The sequence below is a fragment of the Eulemur rufifrons genome, chromosome 9 (assembly GCF_041146395.1).
Source record: "Eulemur rufifrons isolate Redbay chromosome 9, OSU_ERuf_1, whole genome shotgun sequence".
Classification (NCBI taxonomy): Eukaryota; Metazoa; Chordata; class Mammalia; order Primates; family Lemuridae; genus Eulemur; species Eulemur rufifrons.
Window position 1 is genome coordinate 706,379 of NC_090991.1, and position 16,814 is coordinate 723,192.

A 16,814-nucleotide genomic window follows, 5' to 3' on the forward strand; every position below is an offset into this window, starting at 1 on the left:
AACTTTCAGGGGTGCAGACTCCTGGGGCGCCATCCACGGACCAACAGGCTGCATTAGTTTGCTAGGGCCGCCTTCGAGGAGTGTCACAGACTGGCTTCAGCAACAGCAAGTCATTGTCTCAGTCTGGAGGCCAGAAGTCCAAGATCAGGGTGTCAGCAGGGTGAGTTCTGAGGGCCGTGTGGGAAGGTCTGTTCGAGGCCTCCCCTTGGCGTGTCGTGTCGGTGGCTGTCTTCTCCCTGCATCTCTTCACCTCCCCTTCGCTCTCCGTGTGTCTGTCACAGTTTCTCGTTTTTATAAGGACACGAGTCACACCGGAGAAGGGCCCACCCTACTGACGGCATTTTCACTTACCTCTGTAAAGACCTTATCTTCACATAAGGCTGCATTCTGAAGTGCTAGGGCTCAGGGCTTCAACACACGTCAGGGGGACAAATTCAACCCGTAACACAGGCCCTCCGGAGGCCACCTCTGCTTCGTCTTTGTCTGCAGGTGAGTTGGCATCTAACATGTGTCTGCCCAAGACGTGTGTCTCTCCCAGGGGACAGCCAGCCCACACAGCCAACACAACCTCTTGGTGGCATTGCTCCTCTGCAGCATGCCTGACGTAAGCAGCCTCCTTCCTCATGACAGGGAGGACACCAGCCCTGCACTGGTGCGGACACTTGCTGGGTGTTGCAGTAACACGCGTTAGTGAGCTGCAGAGGTGCAGCTTAGAATGCTAAGGCTTGTCTGAAAGATGCACAGATTTCTGTTCCTTCAGATCTGTGGTTTTCTAGTTCTGCTCGTCTGAACCCGAGGAGGCCTCTGGAATTTCGGGGGACATTGGGGTGCTGAGAACACAGGGCGCTGAATGCCCAACCCCAGCTTCAATTAGATACAAATAATCCCGTAGGTTTTTTTGGTCAGTTTTTCAATTGCTTGAGTGGTTTTTTTGGGGGGGGGGGAATCTTTTACTAGAAAGAACATCTGAAACTGTCAATTTTATCTATGTTCTGTTCGTCCCACCTCCAAAATATATCCTGATTCCACCCACTTGTCATGACCTTTTTTTTTTTTTTTTTAAGAGATGGGGTCTTGCTATTTTGCTCAGTCTGGCCTCAAACTCCTGGGCTCAAGTGATCCTCCTGCCTCAGCCTACTGCATAGCTGGCTGTACAGGTGCATGCATCACCATTCCTGGCTAATTAAAACACAGTTTTTTTAAAGATGGAGTCTTGCTGTGTTGCCCACGTTGGTCATGTGTCCTGACCCCTTTGAGTTCCCACCATTTCCCAGCCTCCCCACTGGCCTCCCTGCTGCCACCTTTTCTCCCTACCCCAAGGCTCAGCACGAGTTTTTTACAAAAGACCAGACAGTATCTCAGGCTTGCGGACCCTACAGCCTCTGTTGCAACTCCTCGACAATTCCTCACCTCTGCCACTGGGCACAGGAGCAGCCATGGACAAGGCGCAAGCACGTGGGAGTGGCCGTGCTCCAGCGAACCTTCATTTACCAGAACAGGTGTGGGCTGGATTTGAACCGTGGGCCAGTTTGCCAACTGCTGCCTGACCTTACGGCAGAATTGATGTTTGTATTTATGCCCCTTGAGAAAATGTGTAGTTTATTTATAAGATAGATATTTAATTAATTACAGTCAACCGTCAAATATTATCACTGCGCATTACAGTGTAGGAACGTTACAAGGGTACACGCCCAGCTCCTCCCCCACCTGTGCTGCGGTCGTGCATTTACCTGTTTTACACAATACGTCACCACAGTTCTTGGTCTAGAACATCAATATCTCCGAGTGATTAAAAATAAAAACATGTCTTTCATATTTACCTTTATTTCTGGAGATCTTCATTTTTTAGTGTACATCCAAGTCTCTGTCTGGAATCACGTTTTCCACTTGCAAAACTTACTTTTAACATTTCTTATTGTGCAGGTCTGCTGGTAATGAATTCTGTTTTTGTTTGTTTGAAAAGTCTGTATTTCACTTTCATTTTTGAAAGATAATTCTTCTAGGTATAAATTTCCTTTCAGTACTTTAAAGCTATCTATTATCTTCTTTTTTGACATCTACATTTTTATTAATGTGAGTTTTTAAAAACAAGCATCCACACCAGTATGGAGAGGGACAAGGGGAGGAGGGTGGGACGGGAAGGGACTCTACACCATCAATACTAAAGCTCCAGGTTCATCCCATCATGATTTTATAGTACCAGAGATTTTATAGTACCAGGTCCTTAAAAATCATGTACCACTTCCTCAGGACAATCTGTTCCAACGGGTGACAGTTTGGGCTGCAGTCAGCTTCTTAAAGGTCCCCAGTGGTGTCATCAGTGTTGCATTTAACACAGCCCGTCCTCCCCAGACAGTTGTTGCAAACAGCCTGGGTCATCCTGGCTGGAGTCCCCACCAGCCCTGGACCCTTGGCATCTGGGTCCCACCAGCTTGCCCTGATTCCAGGCCTCTCTGCCTGACCCCCAACCTCAACAGACAAGGCACACATGTAATTCCTATCTGTGTTCCTCTGTGATTTGTGCCTGTGCATTTTTCTGTTTATCTTACTTTTTTAGTAGTTTAAATATGATGAATCTAGCAGCTTTTTGTTTGGGTTAAATTTGTTTTGTTATTTCTCCTGCTTGGAGTTCACTGGGATTTTTGTAGCTTGATGTTATTTTACAATATATATTATAGACTATTATCTCCTCAAACTGTTTAATATTGCCCCACACCTCTGGTGCCCTATTCTTTCGTTTTGACTCTTTTTTCTCTTTGTGTTTCAGTTTGGCTAATTTCCATTAACCTTCAAGTTCGCTGTTTCCTTCTCCAGCTGTGTTGAGTCTATAGGCCTGTCAAAGGCATTCTTCATCTGTTACCATGTTTTTGTTTTCTTCTAGCATTTCCATCTGACTCCTCACAGCTTCCCTCTCTCTGCTGACATTCCCCTGTGTTCGTGAGTGTGGTGTTCCGTCAGAGTCTGATGATGTTGATTAATACATCTCTTGACTGTGGGTTGTTTTTACTTGCTCTCTTGTGTGTCTAATAATTTTTGACTGAATACCAGACATGTGCGGGACAGTGGGGACTGAAGCAAGCAGTATTTGTATCTGGAAGTGGGCACACCTTTCCTTTTGCGGGGCCACTGGTGTGAGAGGTTGAGTCAATCTGGTTACGAGTTGAACTGGGTCCGAGTTTTGTTGTTGCTGGTTCCCTTCCGTGCACCACGGGCTGCAGATTCCCCTAGTGGCTACTGTGTTCTTGGGCGGGGCTGGGCTCGCCCTCAGCTTCACACCTTCCCCACGCGCCTTCCACCACGTTCTCGGCCCGCCCTCCGTGGTAGGCTGCTGCTGGTCCCTTACCTGGTTTGTGCTAACTTGGTATGGCGCAGGGGGTGTCTGTTGTCCTGATCCAGGCTCAGTCTGAGGCAGGCCCTGTGCTCCTGGACCTGGAGAATGAGGCTTTTTCATTGAACCTTCCCTGCCCCAGAAGGAGTCCCGCGATCCTCAGCCCAAATGTCATCTTCTCCGAGAGCCCTTCTCTCTACCTGAAGTTCCCCCTCTCCCCGATTTCTTAACATTTCAAAAATCTTGCTGCATTACCTATGGTTTTGGAAGCTTCTCAAAATTTATCTTGTAATAAAGGAGGTAGACAAGGATGAGATTTCCTCCAGCCATGCTTGTTTGGCCCTTGGTATTTTGCTCACACCATCCAGGCCAGGGGTTCTCAACCTTGGGCCACAGCTCAGACCTAGTGCATGGGGATCTCCAGGGCTGGGGCCGGGCATCGGGACGTTTCTAAACCTCCCAGATGATTCCAGGGCACAGCCAGGCTTCAGAAGCAATTGGTCCAGGCAGACATTAGGTCCCTGCTTCCAAAAGAACGGGGAAACGTCCCGGATCTACTTAGCAAAATCTTGTCTTTCCTTCCTTCCTGTTTTCAACACTTTCTCATTTATAGACTGATCAAAAGAAAAACCAAATGTATCTTAGGAAACTGATGGGCTTCTTACTACATTTCCCCTCCCTACTCAAGACAGACAAAAGATCCCCAAAGCCCTGGGCTTTGATGTATCTCAGGTTTGGGTTTTTAAAAAACATTTATATAATTCTTACCACATGCCAAGCATTGTTCTAAGCACTCTATGCATATTAACTCAATTTTTCCTTATAAGCATCTGAGGAAGGAGTGCTTCATTGCACTCATTTTATAGATGAAGAAACGGAGGCTAGGAGGGTTTAAGGAGCTTGCCAGAGGTACCGGGGGCCAGGACTGGAGCCCGGGCAGTCTGGCGCCATATGCTGAACTCTTAACCACTGGATACACTGCAGAGAGAGTTAAAATTAAAATTCAAGACAGTAGAGAGGCTGGAAACTTCCAACTTATCACGCCATGACGAGCCTCTGACTGGGAAAAGCAAGCACATGAACGCACTGGCACGGGAAGCCCGCCAAACTCTGGCCGGAGACCGGGAGGAAGCTTCTGCCTGGTTCACCGGGAGCACCAGGCTGTGACACGGTCAGAGGTGTGGCGGACACTCAGGCTGCCCCTCCCTGCAAGCCTGAAGGACTCTGCTCTTAGCATCAGTGGGAGACCGCCAAGTGTGCGGAGGACGTGACAGGCCGCGTGGCCTCGCCAGGCTGCCCCTCAGCCTGGATCCCCGTCTTTGAGGCACCATGTGTCTTTCTCCCGGAACGTTCTACCCGGACAGCCCAGCGATCACTCTCGATGGCAGGCCTCTGCTCCAGTCCAGGTTGCCGAGGGGCAGCACCTTCTCGACCTCCCGGCCTGCAGGCAGCCTGTTGTCCTGCCCACCCCCCACCCTGTCTCATTTTCCTGCAGCACTTAACACATCTGACACCTGTGTGCCCCCCGCCACACTGTCCCCTCCGTGAGGACCGGACTCTGGCCCTCTCACCCAGTGTCGAAAACAGTGCCTGCCATCAAAGTTACTGGATGAATGAATTCAGGAGCCAATTGGGTCAATTGTAAAGTCTTTTCTAAAACATTCTACAAAACTACAACTTACTGACATTCTCTCTTCCTCCCCCAGTGTCTGGCACTTTAATGCACTCACGGTACACTGGTACCACCACCAGGAGAAGCAGGCAGACGTCTAATCGTCCAATGTCAGATTGGGGAGGGACCCTCCAGGCTCTGCCTTAGACGGACTCACTAGTCCAGGACGTACCACTGGTGAGCGCCAGGTCCAGCGGGAACTCGGTGCTTTTCCCACAACAGCGGCCTTCTGTCGGGGACAAAACCGGGGAGGGGCACGTGGAGCGTCAATCAGTCTGCATTAGCCAGCACAGTTCTCCGCCTGTATTGCAAGCAGAGTACTGTCTCCATCAGACGAGCTCTCAGGCTCTGGGTAAGCTCGCAGGACAAAGCCCTTCCCGGGCAGGTGCGCGGTGCCGCCTTCACCAGCAGGCAGGCAGTGCGAGCAGGGCGCGGGGGACGCAGAGGTAACCAGGGAGACGTGCCCCACCCGTGCGCTGGGTCCTGGTTGGTGCTCACATTTGCTCTGGATTAAATCAGACCCCAGCATCTGCCTGTTGCAGGGTGGGACTTTTGCCAGCACTAATGCAAGAATCTGAAACTTCCAGGCGGCAGAGAAGGCACTTAGTGCAGTGGACACCGTGGGCACCACCTGCCCCTCCAGGATGGAGACCCTTGATCCCCGCACTGGAGGGGTTGCTTGATGGCGGGTCACAACCAAGTGCTTCTCCAGAAACTGCCCTTTAATGAGCAAAGCCACCTCACCCAAGGTGATGTCCCCTTGTGGGGGACAAGCTGCATCTGTGTCTGAGCTGTGCCAGGGTCCCCTGCGGCCTCTGTTCTGACTGTACGACACCCCAACTTCTCCTGCTGCCCAATCTCCATCCGACCCCCACTGGCAGTGTGGATCCTGAGAGCAGGTCCCAGAAAACGCCCCGCCTGCTCCAAGAAGACAGCGCCAAGTCTTCTCGGGGAGACCAGCCTGTCCCATCGGTCTCCGCACCAGAGGCTTGGAGCCGGATCGTCAGTCCTCTCCGCTCCCAGGCGGCTCCTCCTGGGCGAACGCTCTTTCTCAGGCGAGACTCTGCTTCCTTGTAACCTCTTCCCACCGGCTCTACTTCTCCGTGGTGCCCAGAACCGAGTTCTGCTCCCCCCCAGGCCGGTCCCCCGAGGGCAGTGCGGCTCCTCATCGCTGCTGAGACGTGGCCAGCTCTGGGGTCTGCTTGGCATCGGGCCCTGCTGTCCCTGCCGTCTCCAGCGCAGTCTCCCCTCCTCTCACGTGCCCATCACGCGGGCTCCGTGTTCACCGGGCCCCGCTGCCTCGGGGCCTTTGCCTATGCCCTGGCAGCACGTGCACATCTGCTGACCTGGCTGATGCCTTCTTCTCCACCCGAGTGTCAGGATCACCAAAGCCGTCCACTTCCACCCGCAGAGCCGAGACCTTCAGGGTACAGCCTCGGGGCCACGGTAATTCTGCCTCTGCTGTAACGGAGTCCGCAGACGTAGCAACTTAGTATCCCATAAAACAGCACTCTGGTCCAGCCCCTACTGTGCACGGGGTTCGCCTGCCCGGCCCATCAGACCGCCCTGCACCCTCGGGCAGTCCACACGGCGCTGCTGCGCGGCAGGGCACAGGACATGCGTGGTGGCCCACGTCCTCGGATCCAAGTGGGCTTACGGGAGACCCAGTTATCACCGGTGAAGCCATGAGGCTGTCTTACAAGATGAATTTTACGCTTTTAACTAGAAGCTACCGTATGGTGCTGACTCCCCCATAGCCAGGAATTTTCTTATTCCTGTCCTGGAAAGTTTGAGCTTTGCTGGCTTGAAGGTGTTTGGCCCCGGGGGCCGGGCGGGAATCTTCTCCCAGGGACACACCACAGCAGAACCGCAAGGGTTCTATGTAATTTGAAGAGCCTGCCACACAATGGCGGCAAGGACTAGGTCTGGACCCCAGCTTGTCTCTGGTTCCTCCTTGTGTTTCCAGGTGACGGAAAAACACTTGCCATGAACATTTCCATCAAAGGCATCCAAAAAAGGAGAGGCCACTGGGTGAGGTGGCTCACACCTGTAATCCCAGCACTTTGGGAGGCCGAGGAGTGCTTGGGGTCAGGAGTTCAAGACCAGCTTGGGCAACATAGTGCCCTATTAAAAAAACAGAAAAATTAGCCAGGTGTGATGGTGCTCACTTGTAGTCTCAACTACTCAGGAGGCTGAGGCAGGACGATCACGTGAGGCCACGAGTTCAAGGTTGCGGTGAGCCATGATGATGCCACAGCCCACTAAGTCTGGGCAATAGAGCGAGATCCATCCCTTTAAAAAAAAAAAAAAAAAAAAAGACGAAGAAGGAAAAACTATACAGAACTCCAAAACTCCAATGCTTCAGAAATGAAGGTCTAGGCCAACGAGTCAAGGAATCCCGATGAGCCGAGGGCAGGGAAGCGTGCGGGCGCAGGGTGGGGCGGACAGGCGTGCTGGCGGTCAGCCGCAGCCTCGTGACCAGTCACAGAACCGTGCACTCCAGCAGCTGTGTGTTCTCTCCGCTTATCGTATTTCTGTACAGTTACTGGTTTCCCATCACACAGGAGCTTGCTACAAATGCACACACCTATGTCATGGCCCAGGCCTTATAATCTAAGTGGATTTAAAGGCCCTGAGGAGACTTCTGTCCTGAATCCTGGATGTCACCTTCCCCCCCACAAGAGGAGGAAGGAGGGTCCACCACCACCAATTACAGAAGAGGAGGATGCGAGAGTCCACAGACTTCCCAGGACCCAAAGAACTCTCTGGGCCCTGGCTTGGTGAGGCCAGGCCCCATCAAGCCAAGCTCTGCCCGGGCTGCTGGTCCCTGCAACCACCGCCTCTCTGGCTGCTTGTGTTGGTAAGGGGAGAGCCGACCAGTTTTCCGAATAAAATGTACCTTTATTGTGACATAGGAAAGACTACAAGCCATTAGGGGGAAGAGGAAAGAGTCAAACAGCTCCCAGAACAAGGGGCAGAAGGTGTAAACATCTTGGTAATAAAATCTCCAACCACAGCACAATCATTAGAATTTTCTTCTTACAATTTTTGTTTTCAAAGTCATAGTAAACGAAAACAGTCACTTGAATTGTCAAAAGAATAGCATTTTACACAACGAAAAGCAAACACACCAAGCTGAGCCACAACAGCACTCTGGTACAGCGCTGCAGGGTGCTGCCGCAAGAGGGGAGGTGCAGGGCCTGCTCCAGCGCCGCGGAGGAGCCCAGGCCGCGGAGGGCGGGGGCTGAGGGAGGCCGCCCGGCTCCCAGCACGTCGCAGGGCTCAAAACTCTCGCCTCGGGAGTGTCTGCAGAGGGGACGTCCGTCTGCCTTACTCAGAAGCACTGAGACGACGGCGGCATCTCCAAAGCACCACTTGTTTCCAACACACCTACCCGGTGAGTCCTCAGTGGTCAGATGCACTTTCTGACAATCAACACCTACACGGCGTGGTCAAACGAACAGAAAACCGTTTTCCTGAATTTTACAGCTGGGTTGCGAGCTAACAGAAGATTCCGGAACCCATCAAGCATCTTGTTCCTAACAAAGCAGATTCACATGAGCATATCGAACAGAGGACCTAATGCGCAGGGCCAGGCAGCGGGCAGTGCGGGAGGCCACTGCCAGCGCGGCGTGGGCTCTTCAGCAGCAGATGCGAAGGGCGTGCTCAACACCAGTGCCACCGTGCACACGGGCAGTTTGGATACGAAGTTTGAAATAATGCCTTTTAAACAACAAAGGGGCTCCAGCGCCCTTCCCAGTGCTAACATTCTCGGAGCAGTTGGCGCCCCTGAGCACAGCCAGAGGAAGGGGGCAAGAAGGGATGTGCGGAAGCAGCCGGGGGGAACCACAGGCCACCTGCCAGGAAGGCCTGAGGCCGACGCGCCAGCACAGCAGCGGGCGCTCGGGGGGCTGCAGGACGGGCAGCGTCCTGTGACCGCCTCAGTCAACTCTCCTTCCCACGACATTCGTTCCTGATGGAAACACACCCCTCTCCCCAGAGGAGACCTGCACGGCAGTCACACAGCACGGTCATGTAGGGCCAACTCCGAAACTCTGGGCCCACCCACATTTCTTTAATAATGCTTATTTTAAAACATGCTTCAATTTGTAGTCTCTAAGTGCAGAAATACAACAGAGAATGAATCGGGGCTGGGCGCAGTGGCTCACACCTCTAATCTCAGCACTCTGGGAGGCCGAGGCGGGAGGATCGCTCGAGGTCAGGAGTTCGAGACCAGCCTGAGCAAGAGCGAGACCCCGTCTCTACCAAAAAAAATAGAAAGAAATTAGCTGGACAACTAAAAATATATATAGAAAAAATTAGCCGGGCATGGTGGCACATGCCTGTGGTCCCCGCTACTTGGGAGGCTGAGGCAGGAGGATCGCTCAAGCCCAGGAGCTTGAGATTGCTGTGAGCTAGGCTGACTCCACAGCACTCTAGCCCGGGCAACAGAGTGGGACTGTGTCTCAAAAAAAAAAAAAAGAAAAAGAAAAGGAAAAAAGAATCAGGCAAGTGCTTAAACACCGTATCCCGGAAGCTTTTGCCACACCACGGTTCCGCAGTGTGTGGCGGCTGTTTCCTGTGCTCTCCTGTCTTCCAGCTGAGCAGTGAGGACCACTCAGCTCCCACTGTCTCCACCCCTCCCAGCACCACTAGCTAATGAGCTAGAGCTGATCCCCACCTGCTTTTGTGTGGGGCCTATGAACTAAGATTAATTTTCATTTTAAATAGTTTAAAAAAATCAGTTTCTTGACACATGAAAATTGTATGTAACTCAGATTTCCATGTCCATACAAAAGCTTTACCAGAACATGCCAGACTCACTTGTTTAGGTGCTATCTACGGCAGACACCAAACAGCCCCCGAGCCTATGGCGCTCACCACCTGGCTCTTTACGAAAAGGACCTGCCAACCCCGCAACAGACGACTCCACTCTCTCCCGGACTGAAGATCCCACAGTGCAGATGCAGACAGCGCGCCCAGGACAAGCACAGCTTGAGAGACGGCTTCTTCACAAACTGTACTAAAAAAAATTTCCTCCCCCACGTTCCTAGGTTGTAATTGCTCAGAAATCGACAATCTAAATTTGCGTTTGGATAGATACATGCAAAATATCTTACACGGAACAATGCATACTGTTCTGCTTCCTCGGCTCCACCGAAAAGCTCAATCACGAAGTCCTCTTGTTCGTGCCACACCTGACGCCACACCACACGCAAAGCGAGGCTCCGCAGCAACACGGCGAGTCCCCACTGCAGCCTCTGCAGCTCTGCGTCCACGTACGCGCCGCCAAGCAGCGCATGGTCGATGGGACGGACGACCAAGGAGGAAAAGACCAGGGCTGAAACCAGTAAAGCCACTGGGAGATGCTGCGTTTACTCCGCAGACTACGATGACAGAGACAGTTGCTAGCTACGGCCTGAGTCTCCCGCTGCGACTGGTGCTGACCAAACACACAGATGCCGGGGGGTGGGGTGGGGGCAACAAACAGTTAAAAGCAAGAGCCACTCTTGAGAACAAAGGGGGAACTATCTAAACTTCAGTATAAACTCAATAATTCATTCAGTTTACTATTATTACATTTATGAAATTCACCATTGTGGAAAAAGAGAAAAAAGGGGTGGGGGATAAGAAAATGCCTATGTCTAAAAAACTGAGAGATGCTTCCACATGCAGTTTGACGCTAAGTTACCTGCACAACAGATGCGCTTGGAAACCCAACGTAGGGTCTTCCACAAGCGCCGGGGGCTGCTTCACAGCTGCTGAAAAAACAGAGGCTAAGAGTACCATACTCAACATCCTTAATGCTAAACTCACGGAGAGAAAGGTGTCCGCAAAGCTTTGCCTGCACACTGGCCTAGTCTCTTCGACGTGCTGCTTTAACGGACCCATGATTTTAAGACAAGCAGACACCTTTCCAAACTGCAAGCTGGGGAACAACTGGAGGTATCAGGAAGCGCCAGGCAGGGGCTGCTCAGCGCCAAGGCTCCCGGCCCCCCAGACATCCTGAGGAGCACGGGAGACTCCTGCTGACAGGGCTGCTCTGCTGCTTCCTGTCCAGAGCAACCCGTATGTGGTCTCCGTGCAGCTCCTGGAGCCCCCCCACCGCCTGTGCTTGTCGGTCCCGACCCTGAGGGTCCCAGGACAAAAGGGACCCTCAGGGCACGCCTGTGTGGGAGCTGTATCTCGATGTTGGGGAGGCTGGGGTCAGGTCACTAGGCTTGCCAACTCGTCACCTTCATTTTTTCCAACCAGCTGCGGATAAGGCTACTCGTATTCCAGGAACTGCTTGTGATAGAACAGCAAGTACCTGCAGAGGCAGAGAGAGGAAGATGCTCACACTCTGATTCATGAGATGTCAGGACCGAAGCCACTGCCCCAAACGAGGCTGCAGCTCAGCGCCCTCTGCACATGTGCCAGAGCCAGATTCTTGGCTGACGGTTTTGGTTTTTCAATCCCCAACAGGGAAAGAGCACTTCCCTAACTGGTGGCACTGCCCCCGCCAGGAAGCCGCCAGGAAGCCGCCCGACCTCCCATAGCCCTCTCCCCCCGCTGTGACTGCCCCACCCTGCGTGGGGCCCAGCGTCTGCCGGGACCACGGCAACAGGGCCCAGCCCAAATCCACCTGCTGCCCTTTAACACACACATTCTTCTATGTAAAACCTCTCAAGGGGGCTCTCCTGCTGCTCAGAATATAAAGTTCAAACCCCTCAAAGAGTCCATGGCAGCAAGGTCCCCTTTGTTCCTGGAGGGCACATTCTCTCCCTTCTGACGACCCACTGAGGCCGGCATTCTACCTGGAACAAGCCCTTGTTACTTGGGCAACGCAAGGTGAACACCCCTGAGTGGCGCCAGGTGCGGACGCAGCTTTGGGCTCAGATGTACAGATGGGAGCAGAGCTGCCCACGCAGGGCTCTCCTCCCGCCCCCAGGACGCACCCTTCGCTGTCCAGCACGTCCTTAATGCTGGCCTTGGTGATAATGGCATCATCACACTTGAACCACTGGTCTTTGTGCTGCCGGATGAAGCTGGTGTAATGGCCACTCTCCAGGGTCCCCTGATGGTTAACGACGGCAAACAAGGAGTATCTAGCATGGGGGGAAGGAGTGGGAGGGAGAGCAGCTGACCGTCAGAAACCAGGTAGCCCCGGCGGGACGGGGGCCCCGGGCCTGAGCACCACAGCCCGGCAGCAATGGCTGATGCGCAGAAGGCTGCAGAGGGGAGCCTGGCCGCCCCTGCTCGCTCCCGCCCACTCCAGCGGCCACCTGAGACTACATCTCGTGGCAGCAGGCAGCAGTGGCCACACCGGGCGCAGCCGCCTTCGCCCTTCCCGTAACACCAGCAGGAGAAAGAACAGTGAAAGGAAAAGAGGTCCCACCGTGTGCAGTGAGGGCAGACATCGAGCTTCCCAAATGGAACCTCCCGGGCCAGAGACCAGGGCAGGGATGGGGCTCCTCCAACAGTGGGGAACGTCTGTGACAATGGGGGGTACAAAGTCCCTCCCCAACAGAGGGCAGAGGGCCAGACGCTAAGCAGGTCAGCGGCCCCAGGAGCAAGAGCCCTGCCAGTACCGCTCCTAAGCGTGAGGTTCCCGGGCGCCACCGGTGCCCTGAGAGGCAGAAGGGATGCCGCTCACCAGGCACATGACCAGAGGTGCCAGGACACACGCTACCGGGCAGCACTTACTTGTTGTCGTTGCTGAGACTGTCCGTGGGCTGCTGGTACTGTCCGTTCATCCTGCTCTCTTTGCTGTAACAAACAAGGGCGGATGCAGCATCACTGATCAAACAGCGGCGTCGGGCAGACACAGGGCTCCAGCGCTACCAACCGTGGCCTTCTTCTTCCAACAACTCCATTTTGGGCAGAGGTGACCCCCTGTTACCTGAGGACACTGGGGCTGGTCTGTGAGGTGAACTGCCTAAGGCACCCCTGGGCCCCAGGGCCACCTGGCCTGGCCTCCTGACACTACCATGTCCCCACTGAGGGTGGGTGGGGAATGGACCCCCAGGCCGTTCACCGCCTGAGAACTTGTGAACGGGCTTTGTGACGGAGCCAGATCTGGGGATCTGGGACGAAGACGAGTTCAGTCTGCAACACACCAGATGGGAAGGTGCTCAAGTTAACCCACTCAGCAGCCTAGACAGCTGCTTCCTCAGAGGACAAAGACTGCTGCTTGTCACTTCACAACCCAACCGCCCGTCTCCTGGTGAGATGGGGGAGGGTCAGCACTGGGAACAGGAAAATCCACACTTTAATTATCTCATTTATGTAAGGGGGCCATGGCTACCAATAGCAGAAAACACCCAGATCTCCTGAGACCCCGACACCAGCAACTGTACCACCCCCTTCATGGAGACGTGAAATCATGATCGGGCCGCGCTCTTCCCTGGGCACAGGGTTACAGGCTGACAGCACAGAGCTCTAACCCTGGTGGTCTTGTTTTATCTGAGATGGTCACTTGTGTGCCCCGGGGGCAGGACCACAAGGAATGACACCAGGAAGATGCCAATAACAAGGGCAATTTGCTTTAGATGGTGCTGTGGGTTGAACCGTGTCCCCTGAAAAGTAACACCCATGTCTCAACTCTTGGAACCCGAGATGGGACCTGCCTTGTAGAAAGGTCTTTGCAGACGTGGGAAGCCGAGGGTGGCTGAGAGAGGTCATCCTGATGACCCGAGTGGGCCAACAGTCCAGCAACCAGGGTTTCCAGGAGGGAGCAGCAGCGGGAGACGGGACACAGACCAGCGGGAGGAGCCCAGGAGCCCGGAGGCGGCGGGAACCGAACCTTGCCCAGACCCTTCACAGGAAGCAGACCCCTGCCTGCACCCTGGTTTCAGATTTCTGGCCTCTAACACAGGGAGAAAATCCGCTTCTGTCGTTTCAGGCCACCGACTTCGTGGCTACTTGTTACAGCAGCCAAAGGACGCTAATGTGTTTTGTGCATCAGTAAGCGTCATGGTTTTTTGGAGGATTACATTTTAAGTGGTCTATGATATAAACATTTGAAACCAAGGACAATGAAATCTACAACTGCAAAATGAGTATCTATTTGTATTTCAAAATCTGGTCCATCAAATAAAGCGCTGCCTTCTCACTGGGATCCCACCTTGATGAATTCCCAAGTTTGAAAGTGGATAGAGAATTATTAGAGAAATATTCAAAGCAAAAACTGTATCGGAGGAAAGGCAATTCATTAAAATATGTCTTGGTTAGGATCAGGACAAATAATTAAGCCTGTGGTAGGTAAGGTTTGTATCAACGTCAGCCATCGCCTCGTCACAGCCCCAACAGGACCACGGCGCCCCCTGCCCAGATGCAGCTGGACAAACCCTCTCCTACCTGGAGGCCATGAAGGGGGTCATGTCCAGCTCCAGGGGAAAGGACACGTACGTGGTGATCTTCCGCCTCAGCTTTGCTGAGTGTTCAAATCGCTACAGAGACAGGAGTTGGGGCAAGAGGAGGAAAGGAGACAAGCGTCAGTCAGCCCCCAGGCTTTCGTGGCTTCCTCCGATGACACGTCTCTGTGCCTTGCACTGGATGTTTTTTCATGTCTTTTGGCTGCGTGCAGAGCTCATGGATTCAATAACACAATGTTGGTCCAAACGAACCCCCACGTACGGGGTTCAGGTCAAGCTCTGAAATGACGAGATCATTCAGGGGTGACGCCAGGGGTGCTACAAAGCCATCTCTCAGCAAATACAGTGAAGTGCAGAAAGCAAACGTCCATAACTAGTGGCAGCAAAAATGAACATGTCCTTCCTTTCACCAGACAAAGGACACTCCTTTGACTAAATCAGGGGCACCGAATCCAGCCAGTGAGCTTGGAATCGTTGTTTTACAGTTTTAAAGGATTGTGAAATAAAACAAAGCAGCACATGTGGCCCAGGAAGCCTAAATATTTACTACTATCTGGTCCTTTACGGAGGAAGCACACTGACTCCTTAACTAGATCAGAATGCTAGTGTCTCAGTAAGAAAAAAACAGAGAACGTGGGCCAGGCGGAGATAGAAAATCCGGGTAGAAGTAATAACGTCTTAACTACGTACGCGCCCCCCACAGAGTAACTCACACCCTACGTTTTCACCGCAGCCCAGGCAGGAAAGTCACGCCCCTCACAGCCCCCGTTTCCTGAGCGTTCCCTGCTGACTTGCTGCAACTGCAAAACGTGTTCCGTCCACCAGACCCACAGGCTGCGCGTCGACTGCGGACTGAACCCAGGCTGCCACCAGAGCTGTCTGCTGGAAAACTTACTTTGAGATGGAAACACGCCACGATGGGCAGTTTCTTCATGGTGAGCTGTTTGGTGGACTCCTGGTAGCTGTGGCAGCCGCTGCACTTGATCTTGGCGCTGCTTCCCAAGTGCTCTGGTCTGGTGAATCTATGAGGCATTTAAGAAAGATGGGAGAGGTGAGAGACAGGAATGAGGGAAGAGAGGTATTTTATCACTTTCAATGGGTCGATTTCTCTACTACAGACATATGCATACAGTTAAGGATGTTTGTAATTTCACAATGCAAAAAAGAAATTATTTTTTCCTCCACCTTCTCTGCTCATTTTTTAAAAAACATTTATCTTAAATATTTTGTTTAAATCAAAGGCCTCAAGAAATGGTAATAACTTTCTAACTATCATACCACACAGCAGTTAAATTTGACCCAGAAGAATGAAAATTTATATTCACACAAAAACTATACACAAATGTTTACAGAGGCTTTACTGATAACAGCCAAAGACCTGGAAACGCCCCAGATGTCCTCCAGCGGTGAAGGGTTGGACTGCGGTGCAGCCACGCTGGTCAGCAGCCACAAGGCACAGACCAGCGACCCCCACACCAGCCGGGGTGGGTCTGCAGAGACGACCGTGCGTGAAGAAAGCTGACCCCACAAGGCCATGCGGCGCACGCTGCCAAGTGCACAACCTGGCAGGCCCATCTGGAGAAGTGGTGCGGGAGGGGGTGGCGGGAGGGCAGGAGGCGCCGCCGTGCGGGTCGCTGTGGCGACGGAGAGGCTGGGCACCTCCTGCAGGGGCGGCAGCGTCCGGGCTGTGGAGCCACCACAGTGCTGCAGGGCTGCCATCGGGGACGCTGGGCAAAGGGTGCCCGGGACCTACACTGCAGGGACTGCCACTGTCCCAACATAAAAAGCTTCACTTGATTTCATTCTTCTGGTGACCTGGAGCCAGACACGCAGACACACCTTGTAAGTCCTGGGAGCCATGCCCCTGCCCCCAGGAGCATGGGCCAAGGCCCTGGCTACGCTGGCCCCAGCCCAGGGAGTTCAAGTTCCTGGCTGCCCCCTTACTATCCAAAGCCGGGCCCTGCTCCTGGGGCCACAATGATGTTGACTGGGAACTACCTTCCAGTCCCTTCAGGCCATGGAACTGGGGCAGCCTGGGCCCCCTAACACCATCAGCATATCTCCTTGGCCCGGGCGCAGAGCCTCTGGACCCTGACCCGACCCGACCCAACCCCCCTAGGAGATTCAGGGTCAACACCGCCTTGATGAGCCCCACCTGCACCCGCCCCACAGCCTCCCCTGCTGCCGGCGTCCCCCGCCACAAGTCTGACGGAGGAGACCTGGAGGAGGGAGTCCCAACTACTGCACTGGCCATTCCCTGCCCAAGGTCCCAAGTCATCCTGGCTGCGGACGTGAGGCTTTATGCTCACGAACGCCATGACTTATGTGCCAACCACCCTCAGTGCCCAGAAGGCACGAGCTTTGCACCCCTTCTCCCCACGACACTGTTCTCCCAAGACTGCCTTTATTCGGCCGTGACCTGAGCGGCTCTGGCCAAGGCGGCATTTTCCTCCTTTGT

General features: G+C 53.4%; 1 protein-coding gene and 1 pseudogene across 1 annotated transcript in view; both read right to left on the reverse strand.

Annotated features, from left to right (window-relative positions):
- Nucleotides 1–2,161: 2,161 nt before the first annotated feature.
- LOC138392576 (ubiquitin-like protein 5 pseudogene) lies at nt 2,162–2,379 on the reverse strand (annotated as a pseudogene).
- Nucleotides 2,380–9,492: 7,113 nt separating this feature from the next.
- Nucleotides 9,493–16,814, reverse strand: part of USP22 (ubiquitin specific peptidase 22) — a 45,845-nt gene continuing 38,523 nt past the window's right edge. Inside the window, exons 9-13 of the mRNA XM_069481841.1 lie at nt 15,252–15,378; nt 14,340–14,431; nt 12,687–12,749; nt 11,939–12,088; nt 9,493–11,310 (exon numbers count right to left, since the gene is read on the reverse strand). Of these exons, the coding sequence (XP_069337942.1) occupies nt 11,268–11,310; nt 11,939–12,088; nt 12,687–12,749; nt 14,340–14,431; nt 15,252–15,378 (475 nt within the window). The 3' untranslated portion in view covers nt 9,493–11,267. The remainder of the gene's footprint in view (nt 11,311–11,938; nt 12,089–12,686; nt 12,750–14,339; nt 14,432–15,251; nt 15,379–16,814) is intronic.